At 41.6% G+C, this 18,101-nt stretch overlaps 1 protein-coding gene across 7 annotated transcripts in view; it reads left to right on the forward strand.

Annotated features, from left to right (window-relative positions):
• Positions 1 to 18,101, forward strand: part of LOC131027166 (uncharacterized) — a 183,713-nt gene that overhangs the window by 82,038 nt on the left and 83,574 nt on the right. For all 7 annotated transcript variants that reach the window (XM_057957163.2, XM_057957165.2, XM_057957159.2 and 4 more), the window contains 2 exons: positions 1,448 to 1,569; positions 1,688 to 1,770. In XM_057957163.2, the coding sequence (XP_057813146.2) occupies positions 1,448 to 1,569; positions 1,688 to 1,770 (205 nt within the window). The remainder of the gene's footprint in view (positions 1 to 1,447; positions 1,570 to 1,687; positions 1,771 to 18,101) is intronic.

The raw sequence follows: 18,101 nt of genomic DNA on the forward strand, positions 1-18,101 counted from the left end.
TCCTTTCCTTAGTTTGTGCCGAGTTTGAGTCCGAGTCCAATTTTTTGGGCTGCTGAGTCCATGCCGAATCCGAGTTTTCCAACTTTGGGATTGACTATTGTGCTCTTTTCATTTTTACAGCATCCTTTGCTGAAATTATTTTCTGAGATTTGAAGCTGAGGGTGTTTGTAGGTCAAGGGATTTCCATATCTCTCCACTTAGATTTTGCTTTTGGCTTGTCCTCTTTGGGTTTAACCGTTTAGGGCCCCATGGATTTCTTGAAGTAGGTATCCTCTTGCTAGATTACCATGGATTTCCATACTTCTCTGTACTTAGACCCTGCTTTTTGCTTGCCCTCTTTGTGTTTAAGGCCCCTTGGCTTTCTTGAGATGGGCATACTCTTGCTAGATCACATGTATGTGACAGGTTCTGCAGTGGAAAGAAATATTCTTATAGTTTAGAGGCTATTTCCATTGTATTTCTGCAAGGTGAAGGATGATTCGAAGTTCACACAGATCCACACGTGGTTTCATAACCTAGGATTTTTGGTTATCATGGAGGCTATAATGTATGCCCCTATTGCTGCTCCTATTTTTTCCAGAGCTTCTTCTTGCCTGTATTCACTTGCAATCAAAGCAGGGTGGACCTGGAAAGGGACTATGTTTGGAAGATTTTGTTATGTTGAAGCGAGTCCAGTTTTTCATAAATAATCCAATTTGTTGAAGAACCATGGGCCTCCTTGGAATATTTCTCGTCTTGCTTTAAAATGGAGAAAACCATAAAGTAGCCTTTTTATATCATTAGTCTTGATCATACCTATTAGTTTATTGATTTTTGCATCCAGATCTTTAACGTTCTAGGTCCCATGAAGTCCCCCATAGACCAAGAAATCAATGCTCTGGTCTTTGTCTCCCATAGTCTTTCCTCCATTTCTTTTAGAGTGAAACTGATTTTTGGAGGATCTTCCATTTTTATGTTTCAGCTGTTCTCCTTTACTGGAAATCTGTCTTGCTTATGGTTCTTTTTGTATCATATTGCTTGAATCCTCTAAGGTCGTTGTTGGGTTTCAGTTCATCTGGGGCTGTTGCATTATTGAAGGTTTGATGGCAGTTAGACGGGTGGTGTACATGGGCGGCCATGGACCTTTCCAGCAAGAAGGTTAGACTTCAGCTTATCCAAAAGCTATAGAATGCTTGAGATTTTAGGTTTTAGTGCCTGAAGTGGTGGAGAAGTTGGTCTTGTCCAGATTAGGAAAGGGGTTTTATGAGGCACGTTGTAGAAAACTGGATTTAATATGACCTGAACCTTAAATTCCGTTTACACTAGTTTTGAGTTATCTAGAAAATAAATAATGAGAAGGAAACTTCTATTTCTTTCTTTCATATAGATATGCAAAAATTACTTTCTTTCTTTCATTTATTTTGCCATTAACATGGTTTGAGTATGGATTTGATTCTCTACTCTCTAGGTTTGAGGAGGCAGAATATGACTGTAATGAAGCCATTAATTTGGATGATCGGTACGTAAAAGCATATTCTCGGCGTGGTACAGCTAGGAGGGAACTTGGGAGTCTTCTAGGTGCCAGAGAAGGTAAGTTTAGATGCCCTACAAAATAAGAAGTGAATTTATAGAGCAAGTTTTCATATATATATCTTCATGGCAATATATTTCTAAGTTCTTCTGATTTGTATAAAATCTTTGACTGCAGACTTTGAGTTTGCACTAAGGTTAGAACCAGAAAATAAGGAGCTCAAGAAACAATACCTAGAAGCTAGGGTATTGTATGAGAAGGTAAATTGTAATCTTACAACCATTCAATATATTGTCTTTAATTTACTTTTATTTCAATGTTTCTACTATAAATCCTTTTCATTTTCTATTCTTAGTCCACTATCCTTAATTAAATACAAAGTGTGAAATAATTATACAAAAATGTAGTCTTGTAGATGTTACCTAATTGCAGATGGGAAGATCAGAGAATATCTATGATTCCTTTCTGTTGTATTTATTAAATCCTTATTGCATTTGCCAAACTGTCAAAGAAAAGAGATGGTGATATTTACTGATCTACGATAAGCTGGATTTACTGAGATTTAGGGGTGACCAACAGGTGTACCAGCCAACACTTTGGGAGTGGATTTGATACATTGCATGAAGAGACATTAGCTTAGATGCTTAATAATTATTTTTAAATTGGTTTATTAGATACTGTTGCATGCCAAATGCAAAAATGAACTAAAGTCTGAATACCTCCTAGGCAATGATGCATCGATATTTATCTAGCCAATTAAGTGAACATAGATCTGAGGCCTAGATTATACTTATGAGTTTTTTCATACTGGACCTTAGGATCTCCAATCCTAAAAGTGAGTGTTTGAAATGTATGTTTTCTGGATATTTGTACATTGGGTATCTTACAGAGTAATCCAGATGTGATCTTATATAGCTATTTTAAATCTAGTTGAAACCAGTAGAAATGCTATGAACAGAGGCTGTAACATGTCAGTTACATCAGATTGATTCAGAGGCAACATGGTGACCCTCCACATATAGAGATACAAGATGGTTTGCTAACAATCAATACTAACAATAGGTTCAATGCTTCCAATGCCTTATTACAATAGAGAGATAGATTTCCCTTTATGCTCATTTTTGTCCCATATGGCTATTTAATGCATTTGGTTGCCTTCCTTGCGTTATGCTAAACTATGTCACAAGGTTTGAGTTTGTGTCCGTTTTTAGAAACAATAAAATTCTGATGAAGTTTGGCAACGAGAAAAAATTTGAATTTTTTTTTGTGATGAATTTGCCTTAAATAAATTTGAATTAAAAAATATATAAATAGAAATCCATTAAATTGTCAAAATAGTCTAGCATTGCTAAATAGATTTGAAACAAAATTTATTATAAAATCAAATAGATTTGGAATAAATTAGTCAATATTTATTAAAATAAAATAATACTATATTAAATTTAAAAATAATATAAATATTTTAGATTTATTAAATTAAAATTATCTTTTTGAAAAAGAGGGGTAAATATTGTTTGCCCTCTCGGTTAAACGGTTAAATGCAGAAAGTAAATGCACAGAACATAATGGAAATACATTAAATAACCAGTCTTTGTATTAATTCAACAGTCCATGTACATCAAGTGCTTATAACATTACATTTGACACGACTATCATGATCCTTCTGAAGAAAAGGTACACGATATATAATGCCCGAAGGGGTGCGACACAACCGTTGCGACTCCAACTACCTACCCGTCAGCTAACTAACTGACTGCCGTAACTCATTATTACCGACGACAACATAAACATAATATAACAACGTAACATAATGATTATTCCCATCAACATCATCCCCCCCAAGAAAAGAAGTCGACTTCAACGACTTAATACAAAATAGAGATGAACGGCAAGACTACTAACGCCAGTCGGGCCCGGATCTTATACACTTGCTGCGTCCTTGCCTGAAAACCCTTTTCTGCTACCATCCGATGCTCAAGTGCGGAATTCACCAATATTGCTTCCTTTGCCATCACAGTCCTCCTGTGCCTAACCCAAACTTGTCTGCAAAACACGTTTTTCAGTCTCAGCTTCCACCAACTGCTACTCAATTGATACTGTCTCCCTAGCCAATTTGTCCTCGATAGCCACCCGTGCTGCTCTCCCGGCATCCAACTCCTGGGTACGCTGAACTAAGTCTCACGCAACTATTGCCTCCAACCTGGTGGTCAGCTCCTCCCGAGCCCTCTGTGCATCCACCACGGCAACCTCACGTCCAGCCGAGGCATACTCCGAGTTCCTCAAAGCGTACCTATCTTGCTTGGAGGTGGCCACAATCCGCTGGCACAAATGCTAGGAGACACCTCAAATCCTCCATCACACTCCCCAAAGCCTAAAAACTGAACTGAATAACTCCCTGGTGTCATACAACTGCGCGGACCTGCAATACCTTCCCTTGAACTCTGTTAATTCCCAACCTCCAAATCCGTCTCCCTCTACGGCTTATGGCTTCCCTGCCAATGCTTAGCTGCAGGCTTCTTTCTCACAATACGGACAACCACAACACTTCCCGTGGTCTTTTGTAGCTCAAAATAAACTGTGGGTCTGGGGGCAGCGCCCCCGCCGCCAACACCAATTTACAACCTTCAGAACCCCACGAAAGTCCATGGCGCGCATCATTTCAGTGATATTTTAAGATGCCAAAAACCCTTCTTTTCCACTCTGAATTTTCAGTGTCTAGGCTCCAGACTCCAGCAAATCATTTTAAATCTGGCTATCGTCGTTTTTTTTTTTTTTTTTTAGCACTGTAATGTCCCCGATGGCACCCCGACCATACAACCTCCCTGTACGGTCAACAACAGCATTGGCACCTCCGATCGTGCGGTCAACACCCTCCACCGTACGACTGTGTTTGTTTGTGCGGGGGCTGCGTTTATGTCTTCGTGCTCTGCGACAGCAGTGGTTTCCACTGCACGGTGGTGGACGTGCTACCGTACGTTGGTTCCACCGCACGGTGGTCCCACCGTCGGTGTTGCCACCGCACGGTGGTTCCACCGTCGGTGTTGCCACCGCACAGTGGTGCTTCTGTACGGTGGTTCCACCGTGGCTTTCTTCTCCTTTTTTTTCCGTACGGTTAGCTGACCCGTACGGCCATACGATTTTTTTTCTTTTTTTCTTTTTTTTTTCTGCTAGAGAGTCTTCTGCTGGGGTCCCCTGTCTCTGAGATCGCCCTTCATCCTTCTCAGTTTTCCTTGCCCAAGGGTCTCCTGTTGTGGTCCTGTGCCTCTTGAGTCGCTTGCCTCGCCTCTCAGGTCCCCTTCCATCCGCTCAGGTCCCCCTTTGGGCTCTCGGGTGTCCGTCCGGCCTCTCAGGTCCCTTGCGTGCTTCGCGTGGTAGGGTTTCAATTTGTACCCGTTGGTGGCAAGTCTATTTTCCATGGCCATCCGAAGACCTGGAACCACAAATTCTACAGGGACCACGACCTCCTTCCCGTACATAAGAAGAAGAAGAATAATAAAGATTTTGAAGACTGCGGTCTTCCACACAGGGTTCCAATCGTTGCCAACACTCTTTGGATTATCTACGTCGCTAGGGTTTGGGGCGTCTCCCTTCCAATATTCTTTGTATTCCGGTAGGTACACCTCTGTTGGTTGCTCTGGTTCCTCTACTTCAAGCTTGTAGCTTTGGAACATTTCATAATCCTCCATTTGCCAGTGGAAGAGCTCGTTAAGTGAGCATACCTCATCTTCAGAACATCCCTCCAATTCGAGCACCCCTTCACTGTTCGGCTCCATCGCGTTCTTGCCCTTGCTTTCATTGGGACCCCCTTCCCCTTTATTAAAGTCCTCTAAGTCTGAGTCGGAAGAGGCGAGCTCTTCGCCAACATCTTGGGTGTGTAGGTCAATGGTATATTTCCGCCCTCCCTTCTCCATGGAAAGTGTATTTTTCTTCCAGTTGTGGTTTACCCTCGCGTTGATCAACCATGCTCTCCCTAGGATGGCGTCATAGCCTTTCTTCTTCGAGGGAATAACCACAAAATCTAACAAGAATGGTTGCGTACCAATTGTCACTTGCTGGGCCATCAACAGGGTGAGTGGCTTAATGCCGTGTTGGTCCGCTCCCACCAGGTTGAATGTGGGTGGCCACAGGGTGGGCTTCCCCAGCCGCTTCCATGTTTCTTCTGGTAGTACATTCACCCCAGATCCCCCGTCCACAATGGTGTCCTTCAGAATGGTCCCACAGATACCCATTTCTACCACAACTGGGTGTCTACCACTGCTCAAGGCTAGTAACATCGGGTCAGTCGAAGGGCTAACGGAAACCTCCACCTGTGGTGCACTCTTCGAAGTGGTGGCGGGAACCCGTACCTGTGGTGCACTCGACGATGCGGTGGCGGGAACCCGTACCTGTGGTGCACTCAACGCTGCGGTGCTTTGCACATTGGTGAGGATGGCAGTCCTCAATTGTGGCATAGAGTCTAGAAGGTCTTTTACCTTTATCGACACCTCCATCTGCAAGATTTGCCCAATGATGTTATTTTCCGCTTCCGTACGGGATGATGTACTCACCACCTCGTTGTCCCGTCGTTCGGTCGTCATCTCATGTTCAATATTGGCCTTTGCCTCCCGTAATCTCTTCTTCTCCGTACGGGGGTCGGGATAAGTGGCTTTTTTCGTCTGGGCGCGGGTGATCGCCAGTACTTCTTTCTCACCAGTCTTCTCAGCCTTCTCAATGTTGAGGAGATTAACCCCTGCTTGCGGGCAATTTGCGTCCTCATGGTCGCCTGGCCCACACCAACGATAGAGGTGCTGAGGGGTGGCTTCCTTCGTGCAATCACGGGCGAAGTGCCCCCACTGATTACAGGCCCTACATTGGATAATTGGCCGGCCCTTGGCATCATACTGGATACGGCTTCCGTTATTGGTATTGTTGCTATTCCTTCCGCCGCCGCGTCTGTTGTCCCGGTATCCTTCAGATGATGCCGTTGTGTTAGTATGTTGGCCGGTACCCGCTGGTGCGGATGTTGTGGCCTGCTCCGTGAACAGCACCTGGTTCATTTGCGTACCTCGGGTTTTCATGTTGTATGGGCAATCCTTGGTGGAGTGTCCCATCACTTGGCAAATCTCACAGAATGCCTTCTTTTGGCAAGTACCCTTTGTGTGCCCTTCCTCTTTGCACTCAGTGCACCATATGTCCCCTTCGTTCCGACCAGTGCTTCTCGTTATTTTGAATTCCTTTCTCATTCGCTCCATGTCTTTTTGGAGTGCTTGCACCCATTTGCCAGCCTCGTCGTCGCTGCTGCTTTCCTGTGAAGAGTCATCGTCCTCAGATGAGGATTTATTACTTTTCTTCTTCTTTGATGTTTTGTGTTCACTCTCCAGGTCCATCGCCCTATTATAAGCATCGTCATATGACGTTGGGGGTACAATTTTCATCTTCCTCCGTAGGGAGGATTTCAACCCTTCAACGAACCATCGTTTCTTCAATCCATCTGCGGGTTGGCTTTCCATTTTACCCAAGAGTTCTTTCAGCCTCCGACTGTATGCCCGTACTGTCTCCCTGGTACCTTGTTTGGTACTGTATATCTCCGTTACAATTTCATTATCATCACGGAGCAACCGAAACTCCCCCGTGAATTCCTTCTGTAGATTGGCCCATGTGGCCACTTTTTGCTTGTTCACATCGGAGTACCAATCTATGGCAACTCCTCGTAACGTGGCTGGGAACTGCTGTACCCAGTCATCCTGGTCTGTTACTCCGTTGGCGGACCAAATAGTTTCACATGTACGGCAATGCCGTAAGGGATCTTCCTTGCCCTCCCCTGTGAACTTTGGCAATTTTTGTTTACTCGCCATCCTTCCGTTGGGTCTCGCTCCTCTAATTCCTTGTGTGCTTGTACCTGGCGATCCTCCGCCTCCTGCAACTGAACCTCCACTTGTGGGTCCTCCGGAAAAAGTTGCTGACACCAAACCAAACAAATTGCCTCCCGTACGGTACCCTTGTGCTCCCTCAGCACCTTCGGTCGTACCATCACCTTCCGTTGTCCCCCTCCGGTTGGTTGTCTCCCTCGGGTTGTCCTCTGAAATGGACAAATTCTTTAGCAAGTCACTGGTAGCGTCGATCAGGTTTAGACTTCGCCTTGTTTGTTCCACCAACTCTTCGCGGCTTCTTACCCTATGGTGGTATTCTGGCGAACTATAGAGTTCTCCTTTGGCACCCTCCGTGACTCCTTCTGGCAGCCCTACAACAGTGTAGACAGTGTAGTTCTCTCCATCTATCTCTGCCTCTGCAACCTCCGTGACACCTCCTGGGTTCCCTTCGGGCAACCCCTCGGCCGGTCGTCCCTCGGCAAGCTGCCTTAGCCTACGCCTTCGTTCTATCTGTTGTCTGAGATTCAACGCGGTTTGTGCCACTTCCCATTCGTCACTCTGTATCTTTTTATTTTTGTCCTTATTTAGTCTATTGGGCATAAGTCACTTCCATACACAGCAAACACACGCCATGTACACAAAAAAACTTTTATTATTTTTATTTTTTATTTTGCCTTTCAGCCACAATTTATATCAGCAGTGTGTCGGGATTATTACAAGGTTCAATTTCCTCCTGGCTTGGCGCCATCTCGTTCCGTTTCCCGTCAGCTGTTCTCTTCGTAGCGTTGCAGGATTTGTTGTCATCGCTCTTCCTGGGCAATCTCTGCCAGGTGGGCCTGTTGTGCCAGCGATGCTTGTGCAAGCAACCGGGGAAGGTGGTTCATCAACCGGTTTACTACCGGGCTACTCTCCAACGCTGTCCACACGGCACTTGGTGGGATTTTTGCCTCCGCTGCCTCTCGTCGGACGTAGGTCTGAATGGCTACTTGGAGCAAAATTGAAAATTCTCGCGTTGCCGTGTATTCTCCTGTGTAAAGTTCTGTTCAGGCGTTGTCGGCCTCTGGGTTTACTTCACCAACGGGTAGGCCCATTGTGTCTGTGCGCCATCCGTGTCTTCCGTTCCCGAGTTCGTCTAGGCAGCGGCGCCAAATGTTTGCCCTCTCGGGTAAACGGTTAAATGCAGAAAGTAAATGCACAAAACATAATGGAAATACATTAAATAACCAGTCTTTGTATTAATTCAACAGTCCATGTACATCAAGTGCTTATAACATTACATTTGACACGACTATCATGATCCTTCCGAAGAAAAGGTACACAATATATAATATCCGAAGGGGTGCGACACAACCGTCGCGACTCCAACTACCTACCCGTCGGCTAACTAACTGACCGTCGTAACTCATTATTACCGACGACAACATAAACATAATATAACAACGTAACATAATGATTATTCCCGTCAACAAATATTTATTAATCAGCAAAGATCAAAACATAGCAGGAAGAGCCAACAAGCCCAACAAAAGGTCGAACAACAAGAAAAAACCAACCAATGAGGGCTCTCTCAAAACCTGCGAATAATCTCTCATGTCCTCCGAAACTAGCATTTCTAAAATCTGAGATACTCTATGGACAAGTGTCCCCAATCCTTGGCATTTGAGATCCCCATTTGCTCAGAAGTCCATTTGGCCAAACAATTTGCTACCTTGTTCCATTCTTGAGGAATATGGCATAAGGTGATGAAATTCATAGATCTACAAAGTTGCATAATCTAATTGACAACCAAAGCCAATTGCTAGTTTATTCCCTCCACCTGTGGCTTATTCTTCAGCATATCAACCACTATCTGTGAATCCAATTCACAGATCTTTCTCCAACCAAGAGCACAACTTCTCTCTAGAGCATAAAGGATAGCAAGAGCTTTTATATAGTTGTTAGTATGCTGTCCTTTATACAAAGAAAAGAAGAAATGGACAACCCCTGAATTATCTCTACCAACACCACCAATCCTAGCATGCCTAGGATTACGTCTGGAAGAACCATCAATTTTTAGCTTCAACACATCGTGAGGAGGGGGCAAACAACATCCATCCTGACAGACCTTACTCTTGGTCTCCAGACTTGCCTTGGAAGAGGGGAGCCTCATATTTTAGCCAGCCAAACCCATTCTTTGAATAACAACCAAATCACTTGGATCCACAAGGGCGAATAGATCACATTTTGCTGATAAGGTCTTATGAAGAATACTAATAATTCTCATCCAAACTTGATGACTCAACATTTTCTTATCCCGAAAAATCCTTCTGTTTCTTTCCAACTAGATTTGCCAAACAATAAAAGAAGGGCCTATGTTCAAAGCAACATGCAAAAAAGAAGTCTTAGCTCGACAATTCCCCAAAAGACCCCAAAACTCAACCAAGGAGGAGGCATGGACATAGCATTATTCCAAAGCTCCCACTAGTAGTGCCAAATTTTTCTAGAGAAGGGGCACTAAAAGAAAATATGTGAAGAACATTCCTTACTATTATTACACATAACACACAAAGGACCTTGAAATCCTCTCTTTCTCAAATTCTCCTAGGTGAGGCATCTATTCTACACAACCAGCCACATGTAAAGGTAGCATTTAGGCCAAGGAAACTTGCTTCATACTTGTTTTCACGTATGTACCCTTGTTTTCCCATGTGTCCGCCTGTCCAACTCCTATTATCCCAAGGCAACCAAGAATATTATTTTTAGATTAGGGCCCCAAGCAAGAATATCTCTCCCCTCAAAGAAGTTACAAGCTCTTCTTGCCAGAAGCTTTCCAAGCTCCCGACGATCCTCCTCAAAGCCCTTCCTTGTCCACTCATGAGTTTCTTTCCATCTAAACACTTTTGCTTGACCTAGAACCTAAGAAGTTTTGTAGTCTTCCACCTTACTCCATCCTACCTCAAGAAAATTGTTACACAAAGATAGCAAATGTGGATACATTGATATGATAGAAGGATTCCCATCTAGGTATCAAACTAGGAAAACGCCTCATAACCTTTATTGCAAATCTAAAATAGCCCTTTTGCTTGATTAATATAGCTACTTGTTTGAGTGTGCTCTAGATCATAGAGCCTTTACCCACAAGGCTACAATGAGGAACATAATTACTCTCCACACCTCTTAGATACTTCAAAGTAAGGATCCCAGCCCAAACCTGGTCTTGATGACAACACACCTCCAATAGAGCTTAGCCACCAAGACCTGACCATTAAGACTTGTCTGTCGATCCCACTCAACCAAACTTCATTTCTTTGAAAGAAAATTACCAGCCCATAAGAATTGTCAAGAGAGAGTATCAAACTCATGAATGAAGTTTGAAGGAGCTGCCTGCTCAAAACACCTACATTTAGGGATAGACCGAATCACCGAATTTAGAAGAGTCACTCTCCTAGTAGTAGGAAACCACTTTGTACGTCCAATGAGTAAATTTTCTTCATAACTTATCTAGAACATCTTGCCAAAACTTGCTAGGTAGAGAGCCCATAGCGATGGGGATACCAAGATAAACAAAAGGAAGAGCCCCAATTTGGAATCTAAGAATTCGAACAATCCTGGTCTGAATAGGCAGCCAAGTAAATATCTAAAGACCTTCTTAGATTGTTTGCCTCATTAACACTTGGTAAGCCCATCAGGGTGGTATCATCCACAAACAATGAAGGAGAGTGGGGAGGCAATTTGTAATCCCAATTCCATCCCTGAATCAATCCTCGCCTCACATGAGACTTGATAAATCTCCACAAGCCTTTAGCCATTAAAATAAATAAATAAGTAAGGTGATAAGGGTCCCTTTGGCGAAGACCTCGAGAGGCTCCAAAGAGCTCAAAGGGCTCACTATTAATGAGAACAAAGAAAGATGAGGTGACACAACTCATGACCCACTTGATCCACTCACTGCCAAACCTCAAAACTTCCAAAACCTTATGCAAAAAAGTTTAGTTGACACGGGCATAGGCTTTGGCCATGTCAAGCTTGATAAACATAGCCTTCTCTTTGGAGGTTGCCATGGAATGAATGGTCTGCATTGGAACAACCCCATCCAAAATTTGTCTACCAGCAACAAAACCCCCTTGCTCCTCCAAAAGTATAGAACTAAGCCACGACTCAAGTCTCTTTGCAATCAACCTAGCAATAATTTTGTAGTCTACATTGGATACGGCTATAAGTCTAAAGAGGTCCAATGAATTTGCCCCTGTTTTTGGAATAAGAGCAAGGAATGTAGCATTCATGGCTTTTAGCATTCGTTTATTCCTTTGAGATTCCAAAACCACCTCCAAAAGGTCCATTTTGAGAATATCTCAAAACTCCTAGTAGAATTCTATTGGAAAACCATCAGGTCTAGGTGCTTTCCCTTCATCTAGAACACAATCCCCTCCAATTCATCCAAAGTGATAGGTTTGATCAATGAATTATTCATCTCATTAGAGACTAATGAGGGAATGCACTTCAAAACAAGCTCCACTTCCTCCCTTGCCAGAGGGGTATCCTTAGTAAACAAAGTGGACTATTAATGAATGATCTCTCTTGAAATTATCTTGGAAGAAGAGATTTGATTCCCTTCAGAGGATTTGAGAGAGGTAATGAGATTTCCTTGCCTCCTATCCTTAACAAAGTTATAGTAAAAAGCAGTGTTTCTATCTCCTTCCTGTAACCAGTCCATATGAGACTTATTCTTCCAAAAGATTTCTTCACGCAACATATTGAAGCCTCTTGGCAAATGAATACATTGCAGTACCAAATGTAGGCTTCCATTTGCACCACCATTTTGATATGAACTCTTGTAAAGAAGAGTCTCGAAGCCACATAAGTTGGATTTTGAAGGAGGGATTTTTAGAGGATCTGAAGAAAATAGTTTAAAGTTTGATTGGCCAATGATCGGAGACTTAATCAAGGATCTCTGAGCTGGTGGAACAACTATCTCCAACTTAAAAATTTGACACAAGGAACCTCTCTAACCTCTTAGAGATAGCATTTACACCCCACCTCCTATTATTATAAGTGAACATTCCATTAGATTGTTTTATGTCCACCAGGTGCAAGAGATCTATATTATCCCTCAAGAGCTTGGAAGAATGCTCAAGCTTGACAACACCTCCCCTCTTTTCATCCATACTAGAAACAACATTAAATCCCCTGCGAGGATCCAAGGAAGATATGGAGCTAGGGATCTAACCAACCTGATATGAGACTAAAGCAAGGACTTTCCTGAGAGATTAGTCGGAGCATAAACATTGGTGAAGAGATTAACTTCCCTAGATTCCAAACTTGAGGCAGCCATAGACAAAGAAGATCTACTAGAAATTCACCACATTGGAACAACTTTGTGTGGGTCCTAGAGACAAGCAACACCACCTGAACTGCCTTGAACCTCAATGCACTTACATTGGCTTCGAGCCCAAATCCCGGAAGCCAAACTCAATATACCTTCCACAAACATCTTAGTCTCTTGGATGAAGATGATATTTGGAGAATGAAATCGATTAAATCTTGAATAACCTTTTGTTTAGGGATGCTATTCATACCTCTTACTTTCCATGAAAGAATTATCATTCTTAAGATGGAGAGAAATTGGAATAATGGTTTTCATTGAATTAGACTCAACCAACATCTCACCAATTAGTTTCACTTTTTCTTGATATTTCTTCCTACCCACTTTAGGAGGCTTCGTAGGAGCACCCTTTTTGAGAGCCTTTTGTTGCAACCCCAATGCAGGCGGGGTTCCCTTTTACCAACATCTTGAGCATCCTTCTCTATATTAGCCATAAAATTGCCCAAACTTGGGCTATCTCCTCTTTGCACCCACTTGTCTCCAACATAGTAGAAGTCAACAAGGAGTAGTATCCATTTGAGCATCTAAGCCTCCATCCAATAAACCACTAGGAAGAATGTCGCCCTTCTCAACAACTAATCGTTTTGTCCTCATAGGTTCCCGACCAATAGGCATCTCCGTAGTGATCTCTTCAAACGAAATTAATACAAAATGAACAGGAATGGAAAAGTTAAAACGAAATGAATGATATAATAGTTACAAAAGCAGATAGTTATAAGTTTTTGTGTTTTTGCTATTTTTGTTTCAAAACAAGGTGAGGCCAAGTGTTTCTAGATTAATGGTTTAACAAAATGCATCACAAAAATATGGGCTTCATAATTGGCAAACTGCGGTCATGAAGACCACATCTCAGATTCATTTTGGTAAACTGTTAGTAAACAAAGGCTTGTTTACTATAAATAGTTTAACCAACTGCATCAGAGACATGGTCTTCATGACTGCAGTTTGCAGGCTATGTACCTGAAACAAACAATTTGCAAAATGCATCAGAGACGTGGTCTCCATCACTGTAGTTTGCAGGCTATGTACATGAATTGTTATTTTTGAAATTTTGAATTCGACTTGAGAAATACAGGCTTATTAAAAAGACAGCTGATCAAACATTAATGAGTACAAAATGGCAATTGTAATTTATTGTCTAACAACTTGATAACTGTTGTCACAAAAGCTTGCATCCTTGCTGAGCTATCAACTCAGCAACCTCGTGAAACATGGAAACAACCCAGAAGTGTGGGACCTTGTGCAAGGGGGTTGAGTCTCCGGAGAAGGCCGACTTCCTTCTCAATCTAGGTGCAGGTGTTGAACCAACTCAACACTTCAAAACTTACTCCTAAGCCTATCCTAACAACTTGCAGAGGAAAAGGGAAGAGAGAAATTCTTAAAATAAAAGGAGGTGATGCACCAAGATCAGAGATGTTTCTTTTCCTACCCAAAATGACACAAAAAATCAACTAAAATACCCAAGAGATGCACAAACTTCAGTTGCATGAATGACCCCAATGCATGTATGGAGGTTAGAACTTTCTGAATGCCAAGAGGGAAGAAGGATTCCCACAAGTCACACTCAGAAATAAATTAACACAACATATATGAGAGAAGAGCCACAAGACATACACCTATGATGAAGGTCAGGAAACATACACATCATACATAAGTTGAAGGAAGGAAAGAATGGTGATTTCAATTCATTACAAGGCCAATGGTCAAACTTAGAGTGATCCTCATTGTAAAGGATTCTCTCCTTGCTGGCTTGAGCTATCCTATGCTCTTTCACTTCTCTTGTATTTTGCCATTACATAAATTTTATGTCAAAAAATGAAAATTTTACTCTATGGCATGCTTCCTGAGGCAGAATTTTGCTTCGCCCTTGGACTGGCTTAATCCTTAGTCCATCCTTGAACCACGTTTCAAATTTCATCGCATTCTGGGTTCGTTTGCTATGTTTTTCCTTCAATTTCGGGTTTTTTCTCCTTTACTGTAGGTGGGAAATTTTCCTCAAGTTGCAAGTTTTTAATGTTTTCCTTTGTTTTAGTCTTTGTAGGGAAATTTTTAGCTAATCACAAGTGCACTTTATTGAAAAAGAACTTGTAACTTACTTTTTATTTCCACCTTGATGCTTTTTGGCTTTTTAAGTCATAATAGGGATTTTTTGGATAAGTTACAAGTTAATTTTAAATTGCAAATTTAAAAAGACACTATTTTCTTTTATAAAGTTCCTATTTTAGTGTTTTTACTTGTAATGGGGATTTTATTCCCCTATTACATGTGTTAAGTTATTAAAACTTGTTGAGGGGATTTTATTTTCCCCTTACAAGTTATTATAACTTGTATTTCTCTCTCAAAAACCTGATTTTGCCTAGAATGGAAATAAAGTGACATTTTAAACTTGCAATTGAGTCTCAAAAACCCGATTTGCTCCATGAATAAAAATAAAGGCATTTTAAACTTGCTAAAGGGTTTTTAAAACCCGATTTTGCCTTGTGGAAAGAAAAGTGACATTTTAAACATGTAATATGAAGTCAAAAACCCGATTTTCATTGTTGCATGTAAAATTGAAACTTGTTCTTCATTTCCAAGAACCCAACCAGCCAAGAAGGCGGATTTGCTGAAGATTTCAAGCAAATTTTGTGGAGATTTTTTAGGAAGAAGAGGCGTTTTGGATTCTCATGCTATTTTCATGCATATTCAAACTCTTTCCATGCCATTTGGTATATTCATTTGCTGGTTTGAAGGCGAGTTTGCAGCAAACACGTGATTCTTCCAAGCCACGTTTTGGTTGATTCAAGTGCCACGAATCTCTTCTCTCCTAAGTCGTTTTTGCTTCTTTCACCTAGGCGTGGGGTTTGGATAGAGATTCGACCTATTTTCTTGCATCTTCAAACACGTTTTTGCTGTTCTTTCTCCAAATCCGAGTTTGGAAAAACGTGGCAAGGGTTTTGGAAACTTCTTTTATTTAAAGGATTGTCTTCTTCATTCAAAGATTGTTTCATCTTTTGAAGAGGCATTTTGGATTGAAGCAAGTTATGTTTTTTTTCTTCTTGTTCCATTTTCTTGTCTTCTTGATTTTCCATTCCAGTTGTAAATTTGTATATATGTTGATTTTGCCCTAAAATCGGTTTTCTGAGAGAGATTTTCCCCTTTGCAAGGCAATTTGTGAATTGCATTGTTCTTCCCCATTTTCCCTCTTTACTTGTTTTCGGGATTTTAAATCCCGATTACAAGTTGGATGAAAATAATTGATCTTCCCTTATGGTTATAAGACTTTAACCATCTTTTGTTGAATTTCCAAGTTGCAAAGATGAAAAACACCCATTCTTCCAAAATCGGGTTTTTAGAACTGGATTGCATGTTGAAAGTTCTTCCCATTTTCTTAAAAATGACATTCCCAAAATCTTCCCATTTTTATCCATACTCATTGCCTATATCCGCATGTTCCGTTCACGTCATTTCCCACAAGTCCAAATCTCATTTTTCGCTCATTTTTCCATTTTTCCGTTTTACAAGTATAGTTGCATTCGGGTTTTAAAAATCCGATTGCATGTTTGTTCTTCCCCACTTGTATACTTGTAAAACTTTCCCCAAGATCCAAAATTGGTCAAAGTCAAGTTTCCAACATTCCCATTTATTTCCCATCTTTCTCTCACAAATTTGTGAAGTGCAAGGGCTGGAGTTCTTCCCATTTGAAGAAGGAAAAATGTTAGTTGGAGCTGATTATGATGTTGCCTTAACACTTGTAAGTCTTCATCGCAGTATACCAGGTTGTCCTTCAATGTCAGATTTACCATCTTCTTTTCTAGTGGCTGCCCTAGAACCTGAATTTGTTCTCGCTTGCGCTCATCACTTCGACAAGGAGATGAGAACCATTAGAAATGGTGATGGTGAGGCAATAATCTGCCTCAATGCAGATACTATTGAGAAAGTCTTCAGAATACCACCAGCGCTTGTTTATATGAAAATTTCAAAGGATAGTGCAGTTGAGTACTATGTCAAGAGGGAAAAGGACTGCAAACGCCACATTAACAGGTGGATTCGTGAGCCATGAGCTGCCTTCACAAGGTGGGCTAAGTTGTACCGTTGTGACTTTAAGTGGGAAATTGGAGACATCATTACTCTCCTTAGCAGGATGATGGGTTTTGAACACTAATGTTTTTGAGCCCTGGATGTATCAGTTTACCATGTTCATAAGGCAGTCCCATCGTATATCATGGGGAGAGATTATCAGTGATGCTTTGTGCGAACAACTTGCAACAGTCCCTACTACCATGACTTTCTACATGAATTCATACTTAGTGTATTTGGCAGCATCACTCAGACATTTCCCTGGTCTTTCTACCAAGGGTGATTGCTCGCTTATACCTGTGTAGGAATATTATGATCAATTGCCTTTGAGACCCAACATATTACATTTCAGAAGGGTTCAAGATGCATTCTTTGGTTACTTCATGTGCTAGTTTGACAAGACTCTAAAGAACAAAAGGGTGTTAGATGAAGCATGGGAAAGAGTGAATGAGTATGGGTGCTTGTTTCTTCAATTCCCGACTTTCACTTATGTAAGAGTCGGATGCTACAATGGGCAGCGATACATGCTTCCTACATACCCGACCGATAAGATCATTCTTATGGAGTTGGGAAGACAGATCATGGTTGTGCACGCTCATCAATCTGTCAAACATAAGGTTGGAATGGGGATCTTTACAACAAACCCATTAAGGATTGGCCGGTATTCTCTTGTCACATCTGTCAAAGCCAAAGCTATGGAGACTGAGATGCAGGAGATTAAACTCAAAAGGTTTAAATCAAGGGCAGATTTTGACTATCGGGGTATGAAGGAAAAGATCAAAAAGTTCTTCGTACATGTGCATCGTATTGAGGATATCTGGGTAGATCTCCGTACAGAAATGGAGGTTCTCAAGATGGACTACTGTAGGCTTACTGTTGAGCAGGTTATTGATCTGAACCTGGTGGACATTCCGCAAGGAATGATTGATGATGGTAATGTGCTTGATGAAGAGTTTGTCTCACGAAGGGTTGAGGAAGCCTAACTTCCTTTAATCCAATGATCACATAAAGAATGCACTTCCATTTTTGAAAGATTTTAGCCTATCTTAGCTAACACCAACACTTGGCTCAAAGGTAATGATGTTAGACTCATCAAGATCAAGGTTGGAAAAGAAGATGACTGTACAGGGCCTCTTGGACGTAAGTCTGAGGTTTTGGTTGACAACAAGGAAGGTGCATCATCTTCAGGCACTAGGATCAAATTGCGGGTTAGTCAGGTAATAGTGTTTCCTCCTGAGGAGGCGACAGTTCGTTGAAAAGAAAAATCCCAGATTCACATTCATGTGATTGATCTTGATAATCTGGAGAAAGGACAACAATC

The sequence above is a fragment of the Cryptomeria japonica genome, chromosome 10, assembly GCF_030272615.1.
Source record: "Cryptomeria japonica chromosome 10, Sugi_1.0, whole genome shotgun sequence".
NCBI classification, from domain to species: domain Eukaryota; kingdom Viridiplantae; phylum Streptophyta; class Pinopsida; order Cupressales; family Cupressaceae; genus Cryptomeria; species Cryptomeria japonica.